This window comes from Manacus vitellinus, unplaced genomic scaffold (assembly GCF_001715985.3).
Source record: "Manacus vitellinus isolate BGI_N305 unplaced genomic scaffold, ASM171598v3 scaffold_2_pilon, whole genome shotgun sequence".
Lineage (NCBI taxonomy): Eukaryota > Metazoa > Chordata > Aves > Passeriformes > Pipridae > Manacus > Manacus vitellinus.
Window position 1 is genome coordinate 16,663,489 of NW_021940208.1, and position 20,073 is coordinate 16,683,561.

General features: G+C 40.2%; 1 protein-coding gene across 1 annotated transcript in view; it reads right to left on the minus strand.

Moving 5' to 3' along the window:
* Window positions 1–20,073, minus strand: part of FLT3 (fms related tyrosine kinase 3) — a 44,635-nt gene that overhangs the window by 7,565 nt on the left and 16,997 nt on the right. Inside the window, exons 5-15 of the mRNA XM_018071028.2 lie at window positions 18,423–18,540; window positions 15,768–15,904; window positions 15,026–15,162; window positions 14,791–14,944; window positions 10,171–10,336; window positions 6,102–6,208; window positions 4,889–5,000; window positions 3,177–3,355; window positions 1,599–1,711; window positions 1,375–1,507; window positions 1,181–1,285 (exon numbers count right to left, since the gene is read on the minus strand). Coding sequence (XP_017926517.1) covers window positions 1,181–1,285; window positions 1,375–1,507; window positions 1,599–1,711; window positions 3,177–3,355; window positions 4,889–5,000; window positions 6,102–6,208; window positions 10,171–10,336; window positions 14,791–14,944; window positions 15,026–15,162; window positions 15,768–15,904; window positions 18,423–18,540 — 1,461 coding nt within the window. The remainder of the gene's footprint in view (window positions 1–1,180; window positions 1,286–1,374; window positions 1,508–1,598; window positions 1,712–3,176; window positions 3,356–4,888; window positions 5,001–6,101; window positions 6,209–10,170; window positions 10,337–14,790; window positions 14,945–15,025; window positions 15,163–15,767; window positions 15,905–18,422; window positions 18,541–20,073) is intronic.

Genomic DNA, 20,073 nt, shown 5'->3' on the forward strand with positions numbered 1-20,073 from the left:
AAGGCCACCCTGTGTTTCTGTTATAGCTTTAGTCTTGTTTTTCAGAAAGCATTTGGTCCTCAGGATCTCAGTGAATTAAGTATGTGAACCATAACGATCAAGTTGAGCTTCCATAGAGACAACCACAAAGGAGTGGACCAAGGAAGTGTAAAACTGATGCATATGTGCAAATAGGGGATGGGGCTGCATGGCAGCGCTGGCAGTAAGTGGTTGTGTGGGCATACAGGTGGACAGGATGCTGGTGTCAATGTGAAGCTCATCCCAATATGTATCAAGAGGTGGGTGAGGTGAATATCGGTCTCTTCTCCCAATAAACAAGTCAGAGGATGGGGGAAATGACCTCACTTTGTGCCAGGGGAGGATTACACTGGATATGCAGAAAAAATTCTTCACTGAAAGGGTTGTCAAGCATTGAAACAGGTTGCCCAGGGAAGCAGTTGTTTCACCATCCACAGAAGTATTTAAAAGACATATAGTAGTGTCACTGAGGAACATGTTTTAGTGATGGACTTGGCAGTGTTGGGTTAACAGTTGGACCTAATGATAGTAGAGATCTTTTCCAACCTAACCAATTCTATCATTCTTGCTGCCAGGGAGGTTTGCTCCTGGACACTGCTTTTATGAGGAGATCTTGGAGAGCAGCCAGAGCATAGCACCAAGGAGTATTCGAGGTTTAAGAAGCCTGACCTGTAGGGAGGGATGGAAAGAAATTGTTTTGTGTCATCAAGAAGAAAAGACTACAGGAAATTGTGCTGAAGTTTTGGAAACAAGCTAGCTCAGACACAGCAGGTGAAGGGTGTTCCACAGCTAGACCGCACTACAAGAAAAAGAGACCTTACACCAAAATTCATAGAGACACTGATATAACCAGGAGGCTAATTTGCACTGGGAATTTCCATTCTTCCTCCTTTAGAGCAGAGCAGCTCCATACTTCCCCACACAGCATACACCTTCTCTAGTGTGTAGGACAAAAGGCAACACACTGCAGGATGAAGGCACTTCAGTGATACCTTTCCAAACTGAAGCAGGATTTTGAAAGGCGTTTTAAGGATTTTGAAGCCAAGCACTTGTGAGGAATAACTACTGAAAAGTTGTATACAAGGGGATTTCTAACACTGCTTCTGCTTTGGAGCCACTAGAATATGTTGTTGTTTGTGAAAGGCACTAGAATTTATCATACCTTTTAGCATTTTGACTGCGACCTGGACTGAATCTCCTGCATTGCTAATTCCATAAGCTGTCGCATTCACCACTTTTCCAAAAGCCCCAGAACCAAGGATCTGTCCTACAAGACACAATATGCCAATATTATTTGCTGCTGGTACAGTACAGGCTATTACTCCAGTGTTAGGGTTTGCTTTAGGGACTGCTCACCAAATTCCAGGTTTTCCCTGGGAAATTCCCATTTTAGATCATATTCGAATTCTCTGAAGTCAATGTAGATGTACTCATTATCTGATGGCCCTATCATCTGTATCATTTGCAACTGGCTTTCATATCTAAATTGCTTTGGAAGAAAAAACACACAGTGTAAGAAGTCTTAGAGAAGAAACAGCCTGGTAGGAACAAAAGAAGAAGGGACAGATATTTATGTTTACCTTTTTGTATTTAAGAAACATGAATACAAACACGAAAGTGATCAACAGGAGAAAAAATCCAACAGAGACATAGAATGCATCATTGTCCGTGAGAGAGGAAACAGCTCCTGCAACTTTAAGAGACACATATTACTACCCACTGAATCAGTTTGTGTGAGCAGCTGAAAATGCAAGGAGAACCCATGGTGGCTTGGTCAGTTCTGGCAGTTTGTAGCCCTCTCACTCCTGAGCCTCCTCTGCATGGGGAATGAGATGGAGCCATACACAAAGCAAGATGGAGCCATATACAAGATGGGCAGGAGGCATTAAATGTTGGATAATTCTGACATCTGTTTTCATAAAAAAAAAAAAAAGCTACATCCACTAATAAATCTAAAATAAACTGATAAATCTAAGTGTGTGGAGGTGTTGGTGTGATCCATGGATTGAACTCTGTGAGTGTAAACGGGACTAATCAACTCCTCTTCTTATTGCATCTTCCTGCCCTCTTCCTGTGCCTTCCCCCATCAACGTATGTTAGGTACCAAAGTTCCAGTTATCAGTGGGTGGACTGTACATAGCCTGCTTGGAGCATTGCTGCTGCTCAGCCAGGAACTCTCTTAACAAGCCAAGATATTACTGTAAGGGGCCGGTGGGTAGGTGAGTGTTACATAAGACCTACCCTCATATTCTGGTTGTTTCTAAGAGCATAAGTATAAAGATTACTTTCTATGGTAATCTCAACATGAATGCTCGAACTCTGACAGTGGTCACAGCTTTGGCCAGCTGTAGTCAAAAGCACCAAGCAGGCTGTTCATCCATGACAAAGGAAATCCCTGTACTGCAAATACATGGGTGTTTCAAAACACTTCCTTAGGTGCCACAGCACGTCCCTTGTAACTGAAATTTTTGCTCTATCGGATATATATGGTGTTACAAGTATAAAGTGCAAATAATCATATTGACTTTCTGGCTCAACAAGGAAATATCTCATTGTCTCTGCAAGAAGAGAGACTGCACAGCAGTTTCCAAACCAGGGCTTAACCTTTTGCCACCTGTCTATTATCAGTTTAAGAAGGTCTCTTGCCCAGTACTCCTTCTTCCCAGACAGGATAGACCCTTGAGTGGGTCTGTTGGCTCAGTCATGATCTCACTTGTGTATGCAATGACCTCCATGAGTGACAAGAGCTCCCACGGGCATTTCTAGCAGAAACACAATGACTTTCAGGAAAGAAGCAAGAGCTAGCATCTGCCACCAGTTATCAAGTGACCTCAGCTGATGCATCCAGATTTCATGTAGGGATTACTAATATGAAATAAAAAATGAGACCTCAGCATTGCCATGGTTCCATCCCACACTTCCTATTTGTGTGAAGTTTCTGCTTATTTTAATGAGGGAGGCCCCTGCTTTGGGACTGGAGAAAAAAGAATTGTGTCTCCCATTCACCCACCATTTCTGATGCTGTATACACATAGAGGTTGTGTTTTACCTGTAATGCCATTGCATGGTCAGCCATTTAGCCAGATAAAAAATACCATGAGTTCTACCATGCCAGTTTTAATTGAGAAAACCTGTGCTAAAACACTGGCCTATGGTACCTGGCTGGTAAATGAAACTCTTTTTACAGGCTGAACCAGCAGAATTGTTTGCACAGCACTCCACAGAGAAGGTTGTTGCTGTCTCCTTTAGATCCAAAGTACTGCTTGAAATCCATGACCCCAGGGATCTCCTCTTTGGCAAGAAGTTGTGAATCCCCTCTGCAATTTCTTCTGTACAGCTGAAAAAGTAAGAGGACCAGTTTTGGTATTTGATTTGACATTTTCCAGAGGAGAAGGTGGAAAGTTTCAAAACATGTCTTATGTCTCTCTTGGAAGAGGAGAAGGGAGGGGGCTTGATTTTTGTCAGTGATAGAGTGAGACTTCAGATCAGTTACCAGTCTCATTTTTGGGGTTGGACATGGCAGGGTGCATTGGGTTTTCTACCTCCTACGCTGGGTTCACTCCCACTCTCTGCCACTGCCTTGCACCCGCTGATCTCCAGGACCTCCACCAATCTCATAACTGACACAACCCTCCTATACTGCATCTATTCCCACTGATTTCATACTTACCTCAAACACTCAAACCAGTGAGCAGCTCCAAATGGGCTGCTACTAAAACTATAAATGCGAATGAACCCACAGTAAAAGTTCTAAAGTCCTTTCCCTGAAGGTATGTTTTCAACCACGAAGTTTCTTTTACTCAAGATGAAGAGTATCCACCCTGTATTAATGACTTATTTAAGACCTGATATGTAGAAAGAGGGAACATTATACTCGAGGGAAAGGAAGCTCACACAGAGATAATTTTGACTTTTAGCTTTTCTATCATTCATCAGCTTAGTGCCTAATTTACTGTCCATATAAATAAAAGAGGAGATATATAAATAAAAGAGGAGATAAATAAATAAACAAAATTTATTCAGCTCTAGACATAGCACTAGCTTCTACATGTGGAAGTTTCCAAGAAAAGAAATGTCACAGCATTTTCTTTCCAGAAAGATGATTTAAGGAGTATTTTAAACTCACTAGTTGGACATTTTCTTTCCTCTTCCATTTCTGCATGAACAGATTGATGTTAGGAAACCTTTTCAGAGGTACAGATAAGAAAATTGTTCAGATATTTTTTTTAATGTCTAGTTAAAATACTTAGAGCTTTGTCCACAACCTTATAAAGGATAATTTGACCAAGTACTCTTCTGCACCATAGGATTATTAGTTTTTTGCAAATCTAAAATAAAAACTGCAGCGTTCATAAAACAGTTCAAAGTTCTTTCAGCATCTCTTGAAATTTTAGTGCCTGACTCATTGCCCTAAATAAATAGAGGAAATGGAAACACTCTCACTAACTTTACTGGAAACACTCTCCCTGACTTCACTGGCTTTGGTAACAGGTCACCATAACAGCTGTTTTAACCAAAGCTTAACCAATTAATCAAGCCTGTATTAACCAATGCACTCCTTGAATCACTTTAATTTTGATAGGCTAAGAGAAAAACTTAGATTGAACTTTGTAGCTACCTAACTGTTGATATAAACCCAGTGGGGTTTGTTTTGGTGCAAAGAGCCTGAGATACATCTTTGTAGAATTCCTTTGATGTCAACAAAAATATGGAAAACTTTCCCTAGTTTTGGTCATCTGGTTCCTCTGGAGTGGGACACCAAAGAGTTTAGGGTGCATCTTAAACTTGGGTTTTTACAGGTCAGTCTTCATTTAACCAAAGATAGCTCAAACAGTCTTTGCAATGAATAAAAAAGTGAGAAAACTATTACTTGGATGAGTTCAGTTCAAGACAGTTCCTCCAAACCCAGGATGAGGCAGGATAACTCTCAGCGGTGCATGAGATCTGCGTGAACAACTGCTGCATCGTTATTTCAGGCTTTCCTACAACAAGATAGCACAAGACTTGAGGACATGGTTTAGTGGCATGCTTGGCAGTGCTGGGCTTGTTGGACTCTGTGATTTTAAAGGTCTTTTCCAACCTCATCAGTTCTGTGATTCTGTAAGACAGTTTCTGTCAGTGACAATACACAGTGACAATTCTATCAGATTTCAAGTGACAATACCCTGTACACTTTTGTGTACTGTATCTGCTGAGACCAAGGTCTGCTTTTGTGTTTTCAAAATAGCCCACCCACACGTCACTGTGGTGAAAGGGAAGTCCCGCAGTCCCGCAGCCTTCCTCCTCCCTCAGTTCTGTGGATGGCGGTGCGGGCAAGGCAAGGGGAGCAGCCACTCCTCTGTATTGGCACAGCAAAACCAAAACAATGGCAGAGCCAAAATTAGAAGCCTTAACTTCTGCTTTTCTGACTCTGAACAAGCTATTGGCCCTAGGACTGCCCTGACACTCCAGTTCTGGGGGTCCAGTTCGTACAAAATGTGCACAAGATATATCCCTGCACACATAACATATCATAAATAATGCTCCCTGACCTGGAATAAGGGAGACATGCTCCAGTCATGTGGCAGAACTGAGATAACTGACAGCATCGGTCAAGACTGTGCACGTGTAAATCATGGGTTTCTCATGTGGCTCATGTCATTTCTGCAGCAGTCATATATGTTACAGCTCTGTAGAATTAGAATACAGTCACTGTATTTTACTGAGCTCCTAAGCTTGTAATTTTCTTAAGAAGCATTAATTTTCTGAGTATCTACTAATTTCTCATATTCTCTTTATGATAGTCTAAAGGAAAGAAAAAAATTAGTAACTTTCTCCTCCTTGTTCTGTTCTCCATCCCCGACCAAGACAAGAAATACAACCCACAAGCATCCAGTGTCTTTCTCTGACCCCGTGCCTGGATTTCAGTAGTGGAGTGCAGTGTGAAGAGAATCATGTATTTGCCTTGTGATCCTCCATTTTTAACAATAAATCTGTGTAAATGAAATGGCAAATACCAAGGAAAAACAACAATAGTTTAATTTATACCAGTGACAATGTCTCAGACTTTGCCAAATCTTCACAGGGATAGTTTTCTCACTTACTTCTCACGTAGAGAGTGAATTTTTTTGTCACAACCATATCATCATTTTCAGCATAAAATATGTATATCCCAGACTGGCGCTGATGGTTGCAGAACTTTGATGACATGCTGCGGAGCAAAGAAAAACAAAGAAGAAAAAGGACAAAAAAATTGACTTGAAAAAGATTTTAAATGTAGTCAAGACCCATACATATGCTGGAAACAGTTCTGCATCTTCTAATGAAGAACACAGGGGAAATTTTTTTTGACTAGAGAATATAAATCCCAGAATCTAACAGTCTTTGTGGGAGTATATTTTTTTTCTGCAGTATTGATTTCATTCTGCATTTTTTCTCACAGGGCCTGGAGTGCACATAGGCTGTCAAGCTGTTATTTTGTTACCGATCCATTGGAAGACAAGGCACGTAACACATCCTGGCACAGATGCTAAGACCAGCAAAGGATCAAACTCTCTACTCTCCAAAGAACTTTGATGGGACTTTCTAGCTGATATGACGAATAGTATTAAGAAACAACAATGACAGGGAGGATTGTAAGAGATAAACCTCTCCAAATGGAAAGATCTCATGGAAACTCAGGAATGAGGTCACCATCATAAATTTATTGTCAATGAGACGGAACACCAACCATCAAGATAGTTCTGCAGGAGGAAGACCAGACTTCTACTAATCCCTGTGGCCTTTGACCCAGTGGATGGCAGAAAACCAAGACCCACACCATGCAGGAGACAGCTTGTGACAATGGAAATGATGAGAGAGGGCTCTAACAAGTCACCAGGCAGAAGCTAACAACTGAGAACTGAAGCAACTCAAAGATTCATGCATGACTGTCCTGTTGTCACTGGTTTATGAGATGTGAGATGAGGCAGGGAGGAGGGAATATACAAACTTACAGAGATGGTATCCTATTTCTGTGCTTTTGACTAGGTTATTGTTGTGAGGACAATTGTCAAATTTGAATGGCAGATAATGCAGTTCATCAACATTAGAAGCGCAACCTAAGAAAATCTCTCTTAGGTTTAGTTGCTGACATTTGGGGATAGACGGTTTTGCTGACAGCTCAAGGATAACCATGTAGAATGTCCTCAACTATGTTTAAGTGGTAAAGACAAGCAGGCACATCAGTGAGTTTGAAGCAAAGAAGGAAAAAAAAGACAGCCTGCAATCTGCAAGGTAAAAGAAAGCAGTAATGAGATAGAAATCTAGAGATCTAAGACCAGAGTATTTCTCATTAAGGAAGATACATACAAAGGAACTAAGTATTGCCTTGAAATTCTAGACCAGGAAAACTTGTGTTGAAGCCACCAGCAGTTTTGCCTTCTCACTAAGGCAACATCTTCTTGTAGTTATTGACTTTTGAATGTCTTCATCTGAAATAGCCTTAAAGTTGTCCTTTAGACATGTCCTCATAGACATTTTAAAATTAGAACCCTTTTAAGCTGACTCAAGATGGATACTGAAGACAGGAAAAAACACCAAACCCCAAACCAGAAATGATGAATTGCTTTTGAAATCCCAGGGCTGAAGGATTATATCCTAATGAAATAATGGGAAAAAATTCTAAAACAATATCTTTGATACATGAAAATATCAGGGTATGTGAGCTAAATATTATAAATTCTAACAGAGGTCATAGTGTTTATGAAAACTCATTTGCTCTTAGGAGGGAAGTGAAAATCAACAGTGTGCTGAAACAGAGAGACAACAAAAGCAAATAGAAAATGGAAATTCAGGAGAAATGTCTGAAAACACATAAGGGTAGTGATAGGAGAGATGGATCTCTGGGATTTGAAATGAAAAGCTAAAGAAAAGAACAGAGCTAATTAACACAAGTCAATATGACCTATAATCAGGAGGAACAACTTAATACGAAAATGGCAGAAATAAAAATAGGGAAAAACAGGAAATGAAAAAGGATATGAAAGGAACAAAGTAGAAGTGTTGGGAGACAGGATTACACAGAAATCAACTAAAATACGCAAAGTGAGACTCGCAATAGGTTTAGATATGTGATGACCTTTCTCTTGTAGTTTCGGGAAACTTTCTACTTTAAAATCATATTGAAATCTGCAGTGCTACAGCTTGCAGGCAGAATCTCCTGACATCCTCACCTCTTGCTGCTTCTTTCCTCAGGTGAGATGTGCCTATCCAATGCTTGTATTCAACCAAAATTATAGTTGTGTATGTATAGTTGTGGGGGATATTTGTACAGAAGAATGTACTTGTCAGATGAAATAATCACCAAACTCAAGTACTTTTTCCTCAATCGTATTTTTTTCCATAAAATAAATAGAATGATAAAACAATGCAAAATATAACTACCCAAAAATTAACCTTAAAAAAATCTATTTATCCAATAGCACAGTCAGACGGAAGGCTGAGTTGTCTGTTTGAAGCGAGCGCCAGGCCAAACCCCAGCAATACTTGGTGGCTGTGATCGTGGCTATGGCCATGGCTGTGGCTGAGCCAGCCAAGAACACACAGCTCCAGGGACACAGGCTGGACTTTTCCCCATCCGGCAGGGGGGGATCTGCACTCGGCAACTGCTGCTTCTGTGCTGCAAAGGCTATCTGAAGTGACTCATAAATCCCAAAGCACCAGCAGTTGCACCTTTCCAATTAACAAGGGTTGCCTAAACTATTTCAAGAGTTCTTGACATTATTATTGTTGGCCCAGTCCATAGCACCTTTATCTTATCTGCACTGAATTTACATCAGTTCTCAATCATCCAAGCAAAACTGACTGCTGCTTGTACAAGCGGTGAGAAGAGGTCCATATCAGCTGCAAAGCAAATCAACTTGGTGTTATCAGCTGGAGGGAGGTACCTATTGGACAAGGATGAGCAAATGCTCACGGTTGTCCCTCGAGACTTCATTTCCAAAATCAATCTTGACACAAAGTGCAGCTCTGCTGAGCCCATGTCAGGCATTGCAGATTAGTCACCAACACCCACGCAATGCTATCAAAGTTTGCTGACAGCCCCCACTTTATCAGCAGGGACAGAGTTCCTGTGGCCATTGCCAGGAGATGACAATTTGCTAATCTGAACTGAGCTGTCTCTGAACCTCACTGAGGTCTGACTCCAAAACACCGTCTGATGCAGATGAAAAGGCCAATCTGTTGCAAAGATGCCTTGACAAGCTAGTGGATAAAACTGAAGGTACCAAAATACTGCAGAAAGAAATCATAAAAAGTGTAATCCAGGCTATGACACAGCTTTATGGAGATGATAAGAGAGGTTTTAAGAATATGAGAAGAAATCAGTGCAGCCACATTAGTTTCTGCCCAGGTCCTGCTCAGTTTTAAAGTCAAAACTTGAAAAGAGCAGTCTGGCTTAAATCTCACTGAGGTGAATAAGAGCTGTTACCTTCAAAGCCATGGGACTACTCTGAAAGAAACTCTGAAGGAAATTAGATAATGTTATCAAGAAATTAGAAAGCCTAGGGAATGGAGAAAACATTAACCTTAAACAGGATACATGCCAGAAGTTCATTGTAGGAAATAACAGAAAAGGTAGATAACTAACAGGTTTATTCAAAACATGTTTTGCTGCAGCAGCAGAAGAATACATGACCTGGGTAATGAGCAGAACGGTATGTTTCTGTGGCACAGGCACAGTCAAACAGATCTAACAGAGGTTTGGAAACTACAGGTCCCTGGACTTGATCTGAGCTGTTTGAAGGACACTGGGAACATCATCAAGAACAGGATGACAAAAGGGGAACATGCAGAACTTGTGATTCAGTACAAAAACTGCAGCAGATCTGAAACTGAGAAATTATATTAGAGAGAAAAGGAATGGTAAAATGCATATAAACTAAAAGGTTGCTAGATGCATAACTTACCAAAGGGTTTATTATAAACAGAGAATAAATTGATTCTACAAGTTATATATGTGAACTGTTGCTGAAAGCCAAAACTGTGTTTGAGTGCCTTTTGTTAACGTGGTTTCATCATGTGGCCCACCCACATTTTAAAAACACAGAGTACAAAACATGGACAGTAAACAATCCAAATAAGATAAAAAGAGGAAACATTATCATATTAAATTATTACAAAATACTCAAGTACCTGTGTCCATCCACATTGTAACTTCGTTGACACGGAAATGTTTTTTTGGAAAATAACCACATGCATCTAACTGGTGGATAAGCTGTAAAGTTAACTTCAAAGCAAAACTCTTCCTCATCAATTTCAAAATCTTCTTTAGAGTCAGTTACATTTATAAATCCCTTTTCTGGAGGAAAAAAAAAGAGATGTTAGGCTGGGCTGCTTAATGTATGTTTTTCATTTTGGTTATCACAAGATAAAAAAAGCACTATCATCATGTTACATCACAAAAGGCATCCTGTTAAAATAAGATAATGTTTCAAAATAGTATTGAAATGTTGTCACTGTGTTCAGTTGCAGCTAAATGATTTGAGCCTGGTGAAGTTGCGTATTTGGTCAGACCAGAGCACTTAAAAATGCTTCAACATTTCTCCTCAATACGCCCTACAGAATCACAGGGTCAACAATGTCATTATTTATTTGGTTTGGGTTAGGTGTGTATTCCAGGTGTTAACAGCTGCAACTCCTGGCTTTTCACCTACAGGGAAGAAAAACCAGGAGGCACCACCAGCATAATCAGATGCTGATAGTAGTTCTCCTTCCCTGAAATGAGCCAAAGATTTTTTAAATTAGTCTTGTATCTGCTCCTTTATTTCTCCATCTAAATTAGACATATTTCATGCAAGATGACAACAACATGGAAAAGGGTTTTGAAGATGTCCATGAACCATGTGCTGCTGGCAGTTGCCCTGCTAGTGTGGGATTTGTTTCACCTAATGGAGATGTCTGAAGTTCTGTGATCCATCTAAGCTACTTGTTTGGACCTTTGATAAACTCAGTGGAATGAAACAGGCATATCCAGATGTACCCTGTCGTAAAATAGAAGATAACGAAGATGTACTGAACTGCTTCTGGAAATATCTGTTTCTTGACACTGACTGTTGAAGGAACCAAATTCATTGCTGGGGCCAAATGTCTCATGACTTGAAATGAATCCTACCCAAAGAGACTGAAGAGCAGATGTGTGGGAGGAGGCTGTCCTGAAGATATCAGTGGGGTTAGCATTAGCTCTGTAAAAGTCACAGAACCATATACACTGGAAGAGATATCTAGTCCAATTCCTGCTCACAGTTGGTCCAACTAGATGAGGTTGCTCAGAGCCATGTCCAGTTGAGTTTGGATATCTCCAAGGAAGTAGACTTTACAACCTCTGGGAAACTTGTGGCAGTGTTAATCAGCCACATGGTGAAAAACTGCACTGTAAAAATATTGCTAGACTGGGTTTTACTTTTGAGTGTTTTTCTTCTGGTTATAACCTTATATTCTGCTTGGCATGCTTTATCTCTGTCTTAGCTTACTGGTTTGAAAAATGCTACCTGAAAACTCCCATATAAACCAAAAAAGTGTCAATATTTTAAAACAAGAAGCAATTCCTTTCATGGCTGTTCTGCTTTTTGATATTAAAGGCTTACTGCTTTTATAAATTGGACCTTCATCTTTTGGTCCTCATCCATCCAGGCAGAATATAATCTCTGTGTGTACTGTTAACAACACAACCAGCCAAGAGTAAAGGCTTTCTCCAGAGCACATACAAGGACCTTGGAGCAGTGTATGCTGTTTCTCTGGAACATAACTCAGAAAAAAAAAGTAGTTTCTTTATTGAAGGAGAAACAAAATAGCACGTTATTGCTCAATTTATAATTTTTGGCAAGTTTAAGTGTATTTCTGACTACTTAAATTTAGTAATGACACAGAGGTGAGATGAAAGTTGAGACTGAACAAGTTTCTGTGTTTATCATATTTGTTTATTTGTTGCTCTAAACAAATTTTGCAAAACAAATATTGCAAAATAGCTTACATATTCCTGAAGCAAGACTGTGTAGTGCTAAAAATTCTTTATTCAACACTGGTGGAAACTGAACATAAGAACTGCAGAAACAAAGAGCCTTGCAGCTGCAGTCATTGGCATGATCTGTGTTGTGCTTTAAACTGGCCTAACCACCCTGCCTGACCTGACCAGCCACACAAAAGGGGAAAAGTTGATGAAGTATCAGTTAGCAAAGAGCAAACCAAAGCAGTCTGGCTGCAATGCATTATTAGAGATTAGAAGAGCACCCATGCATATAGCTATGCTAGCCAGGCTCCCCAGGCAATGCAGTATGTGCCAATCAAATCACTTTTCTCTTGGTTAAGGTACATCACAATGATTCCCAGTGTAGCTATAGGTGTTGACCCACACACAGTAATGTTTTAAAGGTAGGACACAGACGTGGGCAACTGAGTGAAATCTGTATCTATATAACTGCTGAAATGGAACCTGGCATGCTAGTATGAATTCACACCAGCCGTGGTTATCATTAACACATTATGCTAAAGGCTGGGGTGGATCAGAAGTACAGGATGTCCCTGCAGAACCTTGGAGAGAGAAGCACAGCTGTTAGCGCTAGGTATGACAACATTACCTACTTTTATCCACCTTGTAAGTAAACAAATAGATTTTTTCTTCAGGAAAGACAGTGAGCCCTCAGAATTTTTGTTGGCATAAGGGCTATTAAAAAGGGTACAGATGATCATTGTAGGTTCGTGTCTTGCAGTGAAAAAATACCCTTCTCAGAAATATAGCCTTCCAGGGACAGTGACTCAAATATTCCCTGTGACCGTCACACATATTCACACCTGATAGCTTATATATCCAAGAAGCCACTATTTCTGACCTGTGCACACTACTGATAAAGAGGAGGATCTTGCCCTACCTCTACAGTATCCTCTCACTTCTACATTCCTGTTCACTAAGATGTATGTAGCAAAAAAGCCCAGGTATCATATTTCATTACTGTAAATGATGGGAGAACTTCCCACTCAGTGGTTAGCAGAATCTGAAAAGAGGATATTGCACTGGGAAAGTAATTTCTGAAGAGATGGGGGTAACTGTTCTCACTTCCTATCATTCCTTGCCTAGGTATTGTAAGCCCTGAGAGCAACCACATCTAAGGTCAAACATACGGTGAGTGCTTCAGAGAGCCTTGTTATCAGAGGCAACTCCAACTCCAGGCACACTAGTCATTAAACTACTCCCAGTGCCTACTCCAGAAGAATGGTTCTACCTACAGCTTTCCTTTTTATGCTTTTTTTTCCAGATTTGTGCCTATTTGTATACTATTTCCATCTGAGAAACAAGTTTTGCAGTTGAGACTGTTCTCAACTAACTTCAACACCACTGGCTTTTAAATCGACATATTGCTTAAGTAGAATGAAGTTTCCTTTTTAAAATTCTCAGGCCTTATGTAGCTTGGCACCAGGAAGATGGTTCCCTTTAGTGCCTGGAGAGCAGGAGACACTCAGAACAAAGGATAACATTGGAGTAGTTGTCTTTCTATTTTCAGGTTTTCCTTCGGATCCATCACAGCTGCAGCAGCACTTTTGCATGGCAGCTTGCCATCTTTGTCAGCATTCGTTCATCACTCAACAATCTGTTGGGGCTTACATTCTCCATTAACATAAAAATTTAAATTTATTTTCAGCTACTAGTTACACGTGTTTTGGAGCTAAAATTCTTTCTCAGATTTACTCTCCCATAAAAAAATTGGCAAACTCAAATGGCTTCCTGTCAGTCACTTCCTTGCCATAAGAGAAAATGGTCATTTCTCATTTGTTCTGGGTTTTGAGTAGGAAAACCTGCCAGCAAGAACCTTCCAACTGTTTGATTCTGCCCTGTTGGACCCAGATCAGGCCCACAGAAGTAGATTTCGTGTCTACTTTTTTTTCTGTATAAGAGCAACAATCACCTGAAAGGTCCATACAAAAGAGCAGAGCAGAGGCCAAAAGAATGTCTGTCTTACATCCCCACCCTCAAAAGCGCAGCAAAGGTGGGGTGGAAATGCCATATGTGAGTAGGGGAGGTGCAATGGTGAGGAGGAGACTGAGTCCATGGCTACAGCTTCTAAAAATCCATGCTGAAGTCACAGCAGGATACTTCTGTCTCACATTGGTTGAAGCCAGTCAGTGGTCATACCAGACTGACCAAACTTACATACAAACCATCAATAGCTGAACACACAGGGCAGGACCATACTTCTTGTATTCTTGGTCAGCTCCAGCAGTGCTCTAGCTCTAGTTCTTTGTATCTGCTCTGCAGCTCCACTTGGTGACACAGAGAAGGGCTCCACAACTATAGAAGTCCCTGCTGCCCAGAAAGCCCAAGACATAGCCCCCAGGGACCCTATAGCTTTGTGTCCCCACAAAAAGCCACTGGCTTTGCAGCACACTGGCTGAGCATCACCTACAGCAACATGAGATGAACCCTGGCCTGTGTTTCTAAAGATCCCATTGAAACAATCATATGGACTAGATCTCTAACCAGTGCCATTTAATTTCACTTCTAAAAGCACTGGGAATTATTATTAATGGGAACTATTTGAAAAGCAATACAAAGAAAAGGTTGATTGTATTCAGGTACCAGAATGACTCAGTTCAAATTAATCTCTTGGCTCTCTTGGACTGCCAGTAAGTGCAAACAGACCTTCTCCTTAGCAAAGGAACTATAAACATGTACTGCATACCTGCAAGTAAAGAACTGCCACATGGAAAGTTAAGCAAAACATCCAGTTGAGGAAAAAAATTCATACCAGGGATTGGAATTACCTAAAACTGTAACCAAAGCAGTTTGATTCGGATGAGCAGTAGAAGAACAGGTATAACGTCCACTATCACTTCTTCCTGCTTCTGAAGCAAACATATACTGGATCCGAATTGCTGAGTGGTCTGCTGGGTAGTCTAATCCTTCGAACAGGTGATCCTAGTTTTCAACAGAGATTCCAATTTAATCAGTTGATAGTGCCCAATACTACCAATTTTAAAATATGCCCTGTCTTCTTACCTGAACTTCTCTGTTTTCAGAAGATAATTTTATTCTGAATTTATAATTATGGTGAACAGCTCTGCATCTGATCAGCAATGGATCCCCAACCTTAAGTAGCAGTTCAGGTAAAGGTGATGCTTGCCTTTCATTCAAATCTACAAAATCAAAACAGACACTAAAACGACTATCACTTAGCCTGAAAAAATGCTTGGTTAGATCAACATTTTTTCTGCTAATGCTGCATAGATATTCACTATTTATTCATTGCAATGATAATTACAATAATCATGAAATTAGTAAATTTGATGGATTTAGATGCCTCAAACCAAATTTTGTCATAATTTACAAGATATCTATAGGGCACAGGTGCAAGCACACAGCTTAGCTCAGGTCAGGTTTATTAAGAAAACAACAGAGAAACAAACCTTCATATATATGTATAAATTAAAAATTATTTCTATGTGTATATATTTGAGAACATCTTAAAGAGCTTTTCCATGCAACACAGTCCTAAAAGCATGAATAAAAAGTCAATACATGCATAGCAAATATAGAAAAGCAAGAAGTTTTCTACAGAGACCACAAAGACCTATTGGAATTAGGTTTTAAAGCTGTTACAGAGCAACATATTCACTGTTAGATTTGTTCCAGTGATTACAAACAAGTAGCTTAGCCCATAAAGCATACTCAGATGAATAGTGCAACTAATTTCAGTGTCAGGACCGAGCTTGCATGCAAGAAAACCTTAGAGTGAAGTTACCTATTGTAAAGAGGCTGGTGCATTCTCTGCCCAGGACATTAACTGCACAGCACCATATGTAAGTTCGAAATAATTCATGTTGTACCATCTGTAGGCCATCTATTTCTCCAGTTTCTTCATGCATTTTATCAGGGCAACTGCAATTACAAGCACAATTATTCATTGACTCATTTGGTTAACCTCAAGCAACTAAATCTGATAAATCTCCAAGCCATGAGAATATGCAAACAATAGTGGGAAAACTGGATCTTACATAGTTGAATGAAAAGGAACTAGGAAAGATGAAGATAAGAAAATAAAAATTTCACAGTCTAGGAAGAAATGTGGGCTGAAACGACCTGAATATGCTCAAACTGGCTCATAGACAGGTAATGATGTAATTAAAATCCAGATAAGAGTGAAATCATAGAGACTAAGCTTTCACACCACATCTCTGAATTCCTGGTGGTGGGAGCTACTGCAAATCCAGCAGCCTTTATGAGACCCAGATCCCAAATGACCACACTGCAGAGAAAGGCATTATTCCCACTGTTAATAGAATAAACTTCATATGTTAACAGAATGGGAAAAATTATTTAGCTCACAAAATTATGATCTCTTATAATATCCTCCCAGTTCTAATGCTCCAAGTGAAGCCCATAGTGACTGGGAAAAGGGAAACGTAAGAAAGGGTAGAAAGGAAGATTGTGGGAACTACCAACCTGTCAGCCTCACTTCTGCACCTGGGAAGATCATGGAACAGATCCTCCTAGAAGCTAGGCTAAGTTATATGGAGGACAGGGAGGTTATTTGAAACAGTTAGCATGGCTTCACCAGGGGTAAGTCCTACCTGACCAACCTATTGGCCTACTATGATGGAGTGACAGTAGCAGTGGATAAGGGAATGGCAACAGCTGTCATCTACCTGGATTTCTGTAAAGCGTCTGACACGGTCCCCCACAATATCCTTCTCTCTAAATTGGAAAAATACAGATTTGATGGGTGGACTGTTTGGTGAATGGGGATTTGGTTGGGTGGTCGCATTCAGAGAGTAATGGTCAATATCTTGGTGTCCATTTGGACATCAGTGAAAAGCAGTGTCTTTCAGAGCTCTGTATTGGGACCAGTACTAATATCTTCATCAATGACATAGACAGCAGGATCGGGTGTATCCTTAGCAAGTCTGCAGATGACATCAAGCTGTGTGGTACACTTGGTATACCTGAGGGATGGGATGACATCCAGAGGGACCTGGACGAGCTTGAGAAATTGGCCCATGGGAAACTCATGAGGTTCAGAAAAGCCAAGTGCAAGGTGCTGCACCTGGGTCAGGGTAATCCCTAGTATCAATACAGGCTGTGGGATGAATGGATCCAGAACAGCCTTGCAGAGAAGGACTCAGGAGTACTGGGATGAAAAGCTGGACATGAGCTGGTAATGTGTGCTTGCAGCCCAGAAAGCCAGTTGTATTCCGAGCTGCTTCAAAAGCATCATGGCCAGCATGCGGAAGGAGACAATTCTGCCCCTCTACTCTCCTCTCATGAGACCCCTCTAGAGCGTTATATCCAGTTCTGGGGCCCTCAACATATGAAGAATATGGACATATTGGAGAGAGTCCAGAGGAGGCCACAAAGATGATCAGAGGGCTGGAACACTTCTCCTGTTAAGACAGGTTGAGAGAATTGGGGTTGTTCAGCCTCAAGAAGAGATAGTTCCAGGAAGAAATTATAGCACCCTTCCAGTAATTCAAGAAGGCTTATAAGCAAGATGAGGACAAACTTTTTAGCAGAGCCTGTTATGATAGGACAAGGGATAACAGTATTGAAATAAAAGAGGGTAGATCTAGACTAGACATAAGGAATATTCTTTTCCTGATGAGGATGGTGAAACATTGGTACAGGCTGCCCAGAGTGGTGGTGAATGCCCCATCCCTGGAAACATTCAAGATCATTTTAGTCAGGGCTCTGAGTAACCTGATCTTATTGAAGATGTCCCTGCTTATTGCAGTGCGCTTGGACTAGGTGACCTATAAAGGTCCCTTCCAACACGAAGTATTCTACAGTTGTGTGATTAAAATTTCAAATAAATGTGAAAAACTAGAGGGAAATCAAATACCTTTGATTTGCTCCTCTGACATCAGAATACTAGAATCTGGAATAACACTCTTAAAGCCAAAGCTGACAGTTTCCAAAAGAGCACAACAGTCAAAATTTCTAAGAAAAATATGTTGCAGACATAGGTTTTCAACCATCATGTGGGTGTGCCAAACAGCAGAGCCCATCTCAAAAAATTCTGAACCAAAAGGTCTTTTTCAGTTATCTCCCCAGCTCACTAGGTGCACTAAACAGTGTAGAATCATAGAATTATTAAGGTTGGAAAAGACCTCTAAGATTATTGAGTCCAACCATCAACCTAATGCTGCTGTATTCACCATTAAACCAGGTCTCCAAGTTACACTTTTACTGAACACTTGCAGGGATGGTGACTCAACTACTTCCCTGGGCAGCCCGTTCCAATGCCTGACCAACCTTTCAGTGAAGAAATTTCTCCTAATATGTAATTTAAACCTCCCCTGGCACATCTTGAGGTCATTTCCTCTCATCCTGTCACTTCTTATTTAGAAGATGGGAAACTTTCAGTTTAGAGATATAACACACATATAAACATACACCATACCTCTTTTCAGGTGTTTTGCAGAATATCCATTCCACTGAGGGCTGGGGGTAGCTCTCAGATATGCACTCGATAGAATCCGAATTTTCCCTTTTCCTGAAATGGGGCTTGCTTGGTTTTTCTGTTAAAAATCATGCGAATGTTTAAGAATGATGAAATGATTATGAGACAGTGTTTTGTTCATTTCATAGTAAGTGAAGTTACAGAGCTGTAATTTTTTCAGGAGGTTTCAACACTGAGGGACCAGAAAATTATTCGGCCCTAGCAGTATTGTGAGCTGGTCTCATGAGCTTTTCAGCCTTGATTGCTAAATTCAGGGGTTCCCTGTACCAAAGGCCTGCATCCTCCCTATACATCAGGGGATAATCCTGAAACTGGTACTGAAAGGTGTTAATTTGCTGTGGTTGCTATTTATTTCAATGGGCAGGAGCACAAATACCTTTTGAAATCACATCCTAAACCCTTCCTTTGGTGGAGTATCTGATGAAGACTACAAAGTCTGTACACAAAGTAGGATTGTTGCATACTCCTCAGTCAGATCAGATACAGGATAGAAACACAACGGGTGATAATGACTTCTGAAAGCAGACTTTTCTACCCTACATCTGTAACCCAGAGGGAAATGATTCCTGGGCAATTCCCAGTACCCTGAACCTATCAGGCACAGATTTGGACTAGGTACAAAAAATTTAATGTGTTAAAACCGCTGAAGATTTGACTCAAAATGCAAAACACTGAGTTTGGCTTTAGGTCATCTTTCAATGAAATTACAGCTTCCATCCAAAAGAGTGACATTTTCTTCAGTCATACTTCCACTGCCTGCAAGGTGACATGCTAAGGTGAAACTAATACTTATGACTTTTTAATTTCTTTCCTCATTTAGCTCTTATAAGCTGGGCCTAGAAGGTTTAGTTCACCTACAGAGATTCACATCCCAGTTGAAGGATTCACATCTAGCCTGAAGGATTTTATGAGATGTAATTATGATATTAGATTCACAGGAGCAAAGAGAATGCAATCCAAGCAATTGATATGGAAGAGACCTTTATCGACAGTGTTTCAAACTATTCTTGCTTGTGCATGTAATAACATTTTACCTCTAAAGCCTAATTGATACAGTAGAGATGGCAATCCTTAATGAAAGATTTAATACCTTGTCCCCTCAATGAAGCTGTTAAAATTATAATTGAGACATACAATAAGCTTTCAAATAAAACAAGGAGAGATTGGAGGTGACTTTCTGACACTTGAGAAAGAAAAAAATTAAAGAGAAGAAATATTTTAAAAGATGGAATAAAAAATATTGATTTGTTACAGTTTATTAAAAACAAGGCAAGTAGTGATGATTGGCTCTTTTCAGACAAAATAATATAGTCTTTATTTTCTCTCAAAAAATTGTGTCAACATGGGTCTTTTTTTGCTTTGAGATGTTTTTGGACACCCCAACTTAGAAACAGAAGTTTGCACTTTGTTGCAGCAGTTGCCTTTGCATCAGAGAGTCTCTTGTGTTAACCTTGAAAAAAATCAATCAAATCCACTCCCAGCCTTTCAAAAAGTCATATCTCACAGGTGCTCTGTCATGAACATTTAACAACAGTTAAAATCTCAGCTTCTTGGACACTCTTGTGTGAGCAGCTGCAGAACTGATGGGGTT